At 47.3% G+C, this 10,442-nt stretch overlaps 1 protein-coding gene across 3 annotated transcripts in view; it reads left to right on the top strand.

The window, feature by feature from the left end:
* The window catches only part of RSU1 (Ras suppressor protein 1), a 159,390-nt gene extending 151,025 nt beyond the window's left edge, over positions 1 to 8,365 (top strand). For all 3 annotated transcript variants that reach the window (XM_010992041.3, XM_010992042.3, XM_031444623.2), the window contains exon 9: positions 7,627 to 8,365. In XM_010992041.3, the coding sequence (XP_010990343.1) occupies positions 7,627 to 7,729 (103 nt within the window). In that variant the 3' untranslated portion in view covers positions 7,730 to 8,365. The remainder of the gene's footprint in view (positions 1 to 7,626) is intronic.
* The last annotated feature ends 2,077 nt before the right edge of the window (positions 8,366 to 10,442 follow it).

Raw genomic sequence — 10,442 nt, forward strand, 5'->3', positions numbered from 1 at the left:
ATGGTAGGCTGGTGAGGAGGACAACACTGAGGAATCCAGCAAACGGGAGACGGGACAGCCAAGGCCCAAAGAGTTTGCACTTTGGAGTAATCGCCTGGGATTGATCAAGCCTTTTGCTAAGCCTCAGTTTCCTCATTTGAAAAATGAAGACGATAAAAGCCCTTACTTGCTGGGGTTTTGGGGACAGTGACCGCTGATTGAACAGTAACCGTATTGACAGGTGTTCTTATCCTTATCCAGCCGTTCTGCTGGTGCTGGGAAGTAACAGCCAAGAACGGAAATTGCTGTGCGTGTTATGAAGGACTTAACGGTGAAATTCCAACCAACCTCAGCGTATTTTGTGGAAGCAGAAATTGGGCAGGGGACAGGGCAGAGAAGGCTGTGAAAACCCTAAAACTGTGGGTGAGGTCTGAGTTGCAGAACTGCAGGCATCCTGGGCAATAGTAACACAGATAAGCAAAAAAAAAATTGAGGCTAGAATGAATGGTGATGGCCAGGAAAGGCTAATCCCAGGCGTCGGATTGATTTAGCACCTTTTAAGATTTTTTCAGATCACCTGCAACGTAGACAGTATGTAGTTCTTCCCATTTCCCAGTGATGGTGTTCTGGAAGGATACAGGACTCTAAGTTTACTCAGCTAATAGGTGGCAAAACTCACACCCATCCCACCTTTCCTACAGTCCACGCGGCCCTCCTCCGGAGCCGCCTGACTGTACCTGTCTGTCGGTGAACAGAGAGCGATGACGTTGGGTTGGTTGGGCATGGCGTGGCATGTTCTGTGTCTGTTCTCGGCCATACACCAGGCTGGGAGCTTGATCCAGTGGGTCGTGGATGCTGCTTCCCACGCATAAGCCAAGGAGACTGGATTCTATCAGCTGTGTGTAGGACACACTGTAGGAAGGATGGGATTGGCATCCGGAGACCAAGAAGGGACCTGTTTTCGTGATCCGGGCCTGCTTGGGGAGGAGTGGGGAGGAGAAAAGGAGAATGAATCAAATCACAGGGTGATGGAAAGAAGAGCAAGCACCATAAAGCGGCTTGTTAATCCACTGAGTTGTGAACCTTTTTTTTTTTTTTCCAAACACAGGGTTTTTTGTTTGTTTTTATTTGCAGGGTGGGGGGGTAACTAGGTCTACTTATTAATTATTTTTTTTTAATGGAGGTACTGGGGATTGAACCCAGGACCTCATACATGCTAAGCTCTCACTTACTGCTTGAGCTATATCCTCTCCCCCGAGTCATGAACCTTTGCAGAAGCTGATGAAAGCTTTGTGTGCTTTCTGCTGAAAAATGTAAACACAGTTTTGCTTGAGTCTCAGATCATTCTCTGGCCCCAGGCTCAGAATTTCTATGGTGGAGAGAGCTTCAGTCAGCCTTGATTAATGGGGTGACTGAAAAAAGAGGCCGATGTCAAAATGACTTCATTGTTCTGATCCTAAAGTCCTGGAGACATGGAGGGACAGACCTGAGGAGCTCGGAGTAGGGAACTGTTCTGTGTGTTGGGTGGGTTTAATAGCTAAGTGTCCAAGTGGGAATAAGACATAGCAGGGGTTAAAGATGGCAGTGACTTGGAGGGCTTCTGCTCAGAGATAATCACTGAAATGACAAAATCAGGTGATCTTCTAGGGAAGAAAATACAAAGAGCTAACAGCAAAAACATCAGGACTGCAGAACAGTCTGGAGAAAGAATAAGAACCAGGAGAGTGCATTGCAGCCAAGGGAAGAGATTTTTCAAGACAAAAGACATGGTCGCCAAGAGTCTTTATTGCTGCAGCTGTGAGGGGTGCGAGGGTCTGTAGGAGACCCTTGGATCCAACAGAAACAATAAGACTCAAATGGATTTTTTTCTCCAAAATGAAGTTGCCCGTATTGAATAAAATGTACTTAGCAATCATAGAAAGGCACGCATGTCATACTGCTCAATGTAATATTTGTGGCAAAACTTACTCTGATTCTGGGGGGGCTGGAATTGTCTGCTGTGTCACCTTAGATGTCACCAAGCCAGGGGTGTTGAGCTGCAGGGAGTTTCAGGGGGCCTGCGTGCAGGCAGCTTTAACAAGTTGCCTCTGAAGTGACCTCTGCAGTCTGCAGAATCATTTCATGATGATTTTTCCGGAGCTGATCTTCAGCTGGGATTCTGCAGATGGGTGATGCTGCCTCGTTCAAGTCCCACAGCACAGAGCATCCGCAGGCATCTCGCCTTTGAGGGTTCTTTTCATCAGACTCCTGAGTATAACTGATCCTTTCCTGTCACTTGAGATTGCTCTCTGTTGGTTTTTCTCCCCCCTCTTTGAACATCTCCCTATTATCTTCGAGGAACCTCAGATTTCAGGGGAGAGAAGGTTTTCCAAGACCCTTTGCTACCCGTTCCGTCCATTTTCTGAGTTGAGCGTTTCACCCCCGCCCAGCAGCTGTGGCCCCATTGGTGCCTGTGAGCCATGCTCCCTCGTTAACACACTCAAGCTGACATGGTCAGATTTCAGCGCCCGCCAGAAACCTCCCTGAGAAGGCGTCTGCCCCACAGGCTCACGATGATGAAGCTACATTCCTGGCTACGCTCTGTGGGGAGGTATCATCTGAGAAGCAGGGGAAACTGGCCAGTTTAGCCTGAGTCTCGGACCTTTGTGGGAGGTTTAAGGCAGCAGCAGCTGCCGCCTTGGAACACCTGCTCTGATAGGACCTTGTCTGTGTCTGATTTAACCCCCTCTTCCCCCTGAACCCTGCAAGGTAGCAATTTTCATCATATTGCAGATGAGGACCTCAGACTATGGCAAAACTTAGTCACTTTGTCAGTGTCACACGTCTCGGGGTAAATGGGGTACAGGAATGCAAAGGAGAGTGAGGCCCCAGGACTGTTCTGCAGAAACCCCCACGCAGGTGCCGGGGCTCCAGTAGGGCAGGAGGGGTACCAGCAGAGCAGAGGCCTGAAGGGGTGTGCTCATCCAGGAAGCACCTTGTACCAGGGTCTGAGGGATTGTTGGCATCTTCCGAGGTAAAGGAGCTAGAAGGTAGGTCATGAGAGGAGGGTATGGGGCGGTCAGGGGGACCACAGTCCATCCCGAAAGCTGTAGACTGTATCAGTCCTTTTTTTTCACTTCCTGTATTTTATGATGCTTTGATCTCTTGGGGGTCTTGCTGGCTGGGGAGAGACTAACCCTCCCAAGGTAGCTCATTCCTAGAGGAGCAAACAACCCATCTGTTAGCGTTGCCTTTCGTATCCAAAGAAATTAAACCCTGACCCCAATCACCACGTTTACCTAACTCACGTGCACCAAGCCAGTATTTCCCCTGACCCAGACCCAGGTACTGGACGACTGGAGACCACCCCGTAGCTCTGGGCCCTGAAATTAGTCCAACTATCTGCTTCTAAACTCACTCGTACTCACCTACCCTGCCTCACCCCTGCCTTCCCATGAAACCATCCTAAAGACTGGGCTATGCCCTCTCCCGTGAGCCTCGAGCCTCCTGACCCACTCTGGGCTCCCCCACATGGCCTCGTGTGCTGTGGCTCCTCGTGGGAACTGCGTGGAATGGAACTTCTTTCAAAGGCGTGGATGTCTGTGTCTCATCACTCAGTCACCCCCGTAAATTAGATTCCCGGGTACATGTAGAACAAGGGCCATGACTGTCAACTTCCGAGCACGCAGGGAGCTGGGACCTTGCCGTCTCACTGTAGTAAGCGGGGAGGGGCGGTCGGCCTGCCCACCCACTTCTCTTCTGGTAGAAACATCCCCCATTTTTCCTGGGGGGACACACCTTCTGTGCCCTTCCTGCAACCTCGCTTTTAAATTTTCCTTCTTTTCGGTGAGTTACTACCCTAGATTAAAAAAAAATTTTTTTTTTCTGCTGAAATGAAGCAGAATCCTCACTGCCAGCCCCAGAGAGGTTCACGTACTGGGTTGGTTCCCTATGGCTGCTGTTGACAAATTACCGTGATCTTAGTGGCCGGAAACAGAACCAATGTATGTACTACCTCGTAGGTTAGGGGGATCAGAAGTCTGAAATCTAGGTGTCGGCAGGGTCTCATCCTTCCAGAGGCTCTAGGGGAGAACGCGTTTCCTCGCCTTCCTAGCGTCTGGAGGCTGCCTGCGTTCCTTGGCTGGTAGCCCCTTCCTCTGTCTTCAAAGCCAGCAGCGTGGCATGTTCAGATCTCTGCCCCTAGTCCTCCTGCCCCCCTCTTAAAAGGACCCTTGTGATGACATTGTGCCCACTCACATAATCCAGGGTAATCTTTCTGTCTCAAGATCCTTAGCTTCATCACCCCTGCAAAGTCCCTTTGTGATGTAAGAAACAGAGTCACAGGTTTCAGGGATTAGAATGTGGGCATTTGGGGAGGGGGCAGTACTCTGCCCACCACACTTCCCGAATGGAGGCCACGTGGCCCATAGCCGGTGGTGCCAGGAATGGAACTCAAGACTTTGGACCCTGAGATGCTCGTCCTTACTGCTCTGCCACAGCCGCGTCTCCAGGTGGGAACGGACGCTGTCATCTGTCCAACCTCCCATGAGAGTGGAGCACTGACTCTCACCCGCCCACGCGGCTGGGGGACGGAGAGGCTCACGCCGCGCCGCGCAGTCAGCCCCGCTCCGCTGGTGACTCACGGAGGAAGTGGGGCGATGCATTTAGCTCTGCTTTGGTGGCTTCCTTCAAAGAGGAGGCAAACTTTGCTTCCAGAAAGGCTTGGGCATTTGGCATGGATAGGAAAATACCATGTTATTTTTCAGAGGAAAATGCCCTGAAGATGTAAGTCATCATCTAATGATCTTATTTAATCAGCCTGACTGTGACCTCACGTGTGTCCTGTTTTTCGATGAGCCCTCTCTGTCTGCTTCCAGGCCTGCCCTGGTGCTGGGCGCCTTCCACCCACCATGACGGCCACCCTGGGAGAAAACGACATCGTTTTTTTCCAGATGGAGAAACTGAGGCACGGTGGGGGTGAGGCTTGCCGATCTTTTGCCCAGAGCCAGCAGCTCATCAGTGGCAAAGTGAGGACTTTAAGCATCCAGTTCAGGACTGCGTTCTCCTTTCTGGCCCTTTGTAGTGGACGATGTGCTGTGTAGCCCCAGGAGGGCTGGGCACACAGTGGGGTCTGAGCATAAAAAGGCATGTGTTGAAACAGGAACATTCCAGTTCCTTCCTGAGAAGAGCCTTGCTGAGTCCCGAGCGGCTTTGGCACTGCCTTCTGCGGTGACTGCTGGATTGCCGCCAGCAGGGCCCAGCGGCACCCCCACCCCTTCTGGGAAGCCTTCCATGCCTGCTTGTTCAGGGTGTGGTGCATAGCAGGCCCTGATCAGGTCTTATATCTCTTCTCCCTGCTCTGACCTCTTTCTTTCTGTTGATACCACTTTCCCAGCACCTGAGTGTCACTGAGTTTCCAAGCTCATGAGCTAGGGAGTTACATTTCTGCACGTTTTCGTAATCCTTAAAGTTTGATGATGTCCGTGAGTAAGAAGGTGTATGTCTTTTTCTCTTATGGGAGTAAGAGTTTGGAAACTAGAGGGGAGACACGTGAAGCTGTCAGAAAGCAGCGGGACCAAGGATACTGAGACCGTAGGTGCCTGGGAATCCACAACAGAGAGTCAGACCCTGGCTTCATACCAGATGAGAGGAGCTTGGAGACCAGAGGCCCCTGGTGCGCATCCCACTGCACCACCAAGCCCCTGATCTTGAGGAAAGCAACTTCCTAGGAGGAGAAGACATATGGGCAGGGATTTTGAGGATAGGCTTATTTCAGAGAGTGTGTTGATAAAGGTGAGGAATGTAAAGGATGACTGGATTTTGGCTCAAGGTTTCCTCTGCCTGTTGGGTGCATCTGGGAGAGATGCTGGGGGTGGGGGTCTGGGTGGGGGAAGGGGTGTACAGGTTGGACCACATCCCCTACCAGATAATGGAGGATCACTTTTGTGTCTCAGGATCCTTAACTTCATCACCTCTGCAGAGTCCCCTTTGCCATATAGGACAACAAGGACAGGGACATCTTGGGGGTTGCAGTGGCAGCAGTGGTAAAGCTGAACTGGCTGAACTTTTCTTTCTGCCTGAAGCGATGTTTCTTTAGCTGTAGCCAGGGCCCCAGGTGTCCATGACAAAGACTTTGGTGGGGACCAGCGGCCGTTTTCAGAGTGTTAGGAAGGAGGGCCTATGCAGATTTTAAGATCTGTCTCCCTGGGCGGCAGGTTCTCTTGGGGAGGAAGATGTTTCTGCTGTGAGGCTCAGGGCGACCCACTGTCAGGCTGGCCAGCCCTGGGCCTGCCTCTCCATTCAAGTAGCCAAAAGTCCTCCAAGCGAACTTCTGCAGAAGTTGAAAGCCAGCTTGCAGGCTCTGGTGTTACCTGTCTAGGATATGTGGGACCTCCTTGCCCCGCCCCCTCCCCTTTACCTGGAGGACATTCGCAGCACCTGGCTGGACTTACGGTCTTCAGCTTGCAGGTCTGTCTGCTGCCAGACTCACTCCCGGGGAGCAGAGACCTATCTTGATAACCACTATTGGTAGACCCTGCATGTTCCGCTTCAAAAGGAGGCGCTTGGAAGCCTCCAGAGGAGATAGACCACAGTCTGACCTATCAAAACCCAGTGTCCAGCTTTCCCTAAGCGCCAAATCAGTTGGACAACTCCGAGTGCCAGGTCCATCCCTCGGCCTGTCACCTACAAGGTCAGTGTCCTCAGAAGCGTCAGTATCTGCCAAGTGCAGAGACAGTGGCCATTCCTCGGGTGGACCCTAGAGCACAGGGCACCTTGTACGGGGAGGTCAGTCTTTGTGTCACGCCTGTTCAGGTGGCACAAGGCAGCTGCACCAAGAGGAGCCAGGCGTTGTCTTTCCTCGGGAAGCACTGAGACACCCACCGGCCTCTCTCGAGGACACAGTGGTATCAACAAGGAGAGTTAAGGTGGGGCTGTATTTACCTTAGGGTGGCTTTTAATTTAGTTTAATCAGAGTTACTCATAAATTATTGATTAATTACTATCTGCTGTTGGGTACAGTCCCCTCCGCCGCACGGAGCTGGCTCCGCTCTGCGATGGATGCCACCCGCTGTAATTGTGGGGTACTTTGTCAACATTTAATCAGTGGTACTGATTAACGTGGCATTGATGGGTGGTCACCGTCCCGGCGCTATCCATCACGCGTGAGCTGCGAGGGTGGGCTCGGGCACCATTGCTCTCTGTCACATTGGCCGGCCCCAGGGCTCTCGGGCCGGCATGCTGCTCACTTTGCGCTAAGTGGACACTCCGTCTTTTCAGCTCAACCCAATTTTTGTCACTGTCGACTTAAACACTTGGAGCCCATGGAGCTTCAGTCTGGGACGGCTGGGCTGTGCATTATGGCCCTCCTAGTCCTGGATCTCTCTTCCTTTGCTCTTTTCGTGCAGTGACTGTGCGATTCCAAGAGACTTGTCCAGAACTGGACTTCATGGCTGGGAGTGTGTGTGTGCGTGTGCGTGTGCGTGTGTGTGGCACTTCACAATGACTAAATACAACGTATGCCCCAGAGAAAACAAATGATCTTTTGGTTTTTTTTTTGGCTTCCTGGAAGTTCCTGGAGATGAATCTGTTGATGAAAACTCTACCAGTAGAAGCATTAGCTCACGTTCATCAGGTGGATCTCACCGTTTCCCCCTTCTCTCTTTTCAGCCTCTACGGCAGACACATGCAGGCGAACCCGGAACCGCCGAAGAAAAATAATGACAAATCGAAAAAGATCAGCCGGAAGCCCCTGACAGCCAAGAACAAATAAGGGGTGGGCATGGGCTGGACTTCTGATTGCTATCTCATTATTCCTCCTCTTCTCTCTTGTCCTGTCTCACAATTACAATGTGTGTGTGTGTGTGTGTGCGTTTTGTTTTTTTTCTTTCTAGTGCTTTCCACCTTACCTTTTAAAATTTTTGGCCGGTGGTAGATTTTTTATAAGTTCTTCAAACCATTTCCATTTGTTTCCTTGAAATTGCCAAAGGCAGGAAACAAAGCTCTAAATCAGCTGCAAATTCCATCCGAGGCACAGCTTTTAGTTCCTTCCATAGATGTTCACAGAGTTGCTTATTATGAAAAGAATGATTAAAATCATGTAGTCATTTGAATGTCACAGTTAACACTGTTCACCTTTCTGTTTATTCACATAACTCATTATCTTTGCTTTATTAAAACTCTTCCTTCACCACTGAGATATTATGTTCACTTACAAATGATTTGAATAAAATCTTGAATTTGTATCACCTATTGCTTCTTGAATAAAAATACAATCTGATCTTGGGGGTACATGCCCATTTTTGTTAATTTTCCTCCACAAACAATCTTGTCCAATTTTATTGGTGGTTGTAGCTGATAAACCCTGAAACCTTCCATGAAAAATTAAATCAGAGTTAATTTCTTCTCACATTGATTTGTCTTTTTTTTTTTTTTCCTTTGAAGACTGTTTCTAAATTAGGAAGGAGCAGAAAAACAAATCTCTAGGAGATTTTGCCAAAAGATTTTGGAAAGCAGCATTTCTGGGCTGAAGGAATATGACTTCTGCCAGTGGCTGGTCGACTAGAGCTATGAAGCTGAGAGAGAAAAATCCTCCAGTACGCTGCTTGTCCCTGCAGCAAGTCTGCTCATATCAAACATCCTTTTCAGTGACTTTGATGATGCCAAAGGAGTTGTGTAAATGTGCACACCCTGCACCACGCCCAGCGTAGAAACTGCAGCGGCAGAATCGAGAAAACAGGCAATTGTTTAACATCTGTGAGAGGCAGCTCTGTTCTTGCCTACAGCTATATGTATGGAAACGGAAATACATCCAAGCGGAATGTTTGTGCTAAAAAGACTGTCAACCCTGGAGTGTCTTAACAGGTGTGCGAAAATGTAACACGCTCTCAGCTGGATGGTCTGTATCTGTTCCTGCATCCTCTCTTCTCAGTCTCACAGTTGAAACCCTAAGACCAGGACCACTGGAACATGTAAAAAAAAGGCAGAATCAGAATACAAAACATCTTGAGTTCCTTAGGAAATAGACTTTGCATTTGAATCAGAGAGGTCACCACTCAAAGGTCTGCTCTTCTTGTTTCTGGGTAGCTTCCTTATAAACATGCGCTGTGGGGAGAGTAATCCCCATGTGCCATCACCTGTTGGGAGATTGGGTTGATGTAATTTTTCTAGGTGCAGTCTTTGGCTCAGCCTGAGGTTTTTTTTTTAATTGATTTTTTTTCTTAACTTGTGAAATTACAGAAGGAAGAACAATACCTCTACTGCTGTTGATTGGAACGATTTCATGTAAAACTAAACTGGCAACAAAGCCTTCGTAAAACTATCACAGTACAGCCTTGTGAATATATTTTTTTTAAGATGAGCACTCTAGTTAGAAATATGGGCAGTGCACATAAATTCACAGGGAGGCAATATCTCCAAGAAACTGGTGGAGGGGTGGGAAGCCCAGATTACTAGTAATCAAAAAAATACAAATCAAAGCAAAGGTAAGACACATGTAGCAATGAGAAATGTGCATATTTTTTTAAGGTAATATTAAGTGCTGGAGTAGCATGAGACAAACATCCTTAGACGCTGGAATTGGGACTGTAAACTTCTCTCCAGAAAGGTTGTAGCAGTTTGATGATAAGTAGCAAAACTTTCAAACTGTGTTCCCTGACCCAGAATTTTTACTTCCAGGAAATTATCAGAGATTTATACACAGAGCTGCATTTGAAAAATTTATCTACAGGTTTATAAACACAATGGAAATGTGGAAAAAAGCTAAATTTAAATGCCCACCAGTGGAAGAAGGGTTAATTGTGTAACCACATGATACATTTTTATTAAGTTGTTTGTTAAAAATTGTTGAACATTATCTAAGGGCAAAGGAAGATAATCATATTATTCAGTTAAGTAAAAAAGCAAGATATAAAAAACTAACTATACATTGTAACTGTATTTCAATTAAAAAAAAAAACTAACTATATCAGAATGGTCCCAATTGTGGAAAAAGGAAATTGTGTTTATAATATGTATGCACAGAAAAATTAAATGTAAATGGAGTGGGACTTTATGGCTGATAAATTATCTCTGTATGGCAGATTTTTTTTAATTTTCTTTTTTATACTTGCTCTGTTCTTTAAATTCTCTGTAATAATATGTATATTTTTGTAATTGGGAAATATTAAATGCATATCGTTTTAAAATGGAATTGGCATATTATACAGTTCAGAACATATGATCATATATTTAAGTTCAAGGCATAATATAAAATCTCAAGGTGGTTTTTTTTTTTTCTTCTGCTTCGTCATTAAAGTGGGTTTTCATGTCTTTTCATTGTACACTCTTTCTGGTTACTTAGTAGCTGGATTAACAAAATACCCACAGTTCAAAAAGTAGCTTTTTAAAAAAGTTCTCCCAGTTTTATTGACAAGCACTGTGTACGTTTAAGGTGTACATTATAAATGACTTGACTTACATATATTGTGAAGTGATGACCACAGTTT

This window comes from Camelus dromedarius, chromosome 26, assembly GCF_036321535.1.
Source record: "Camelus dromedarius isolate mCamDro1 chromosome 26, mCamDro1.pat, whole genome shotgun sequence".
Lineage (NCBI taxonomy): Eukaryota > Metazoa > Chordata > Mammalia > Artiodactyla > Camelidae > Camelus > Camelus dromedarius.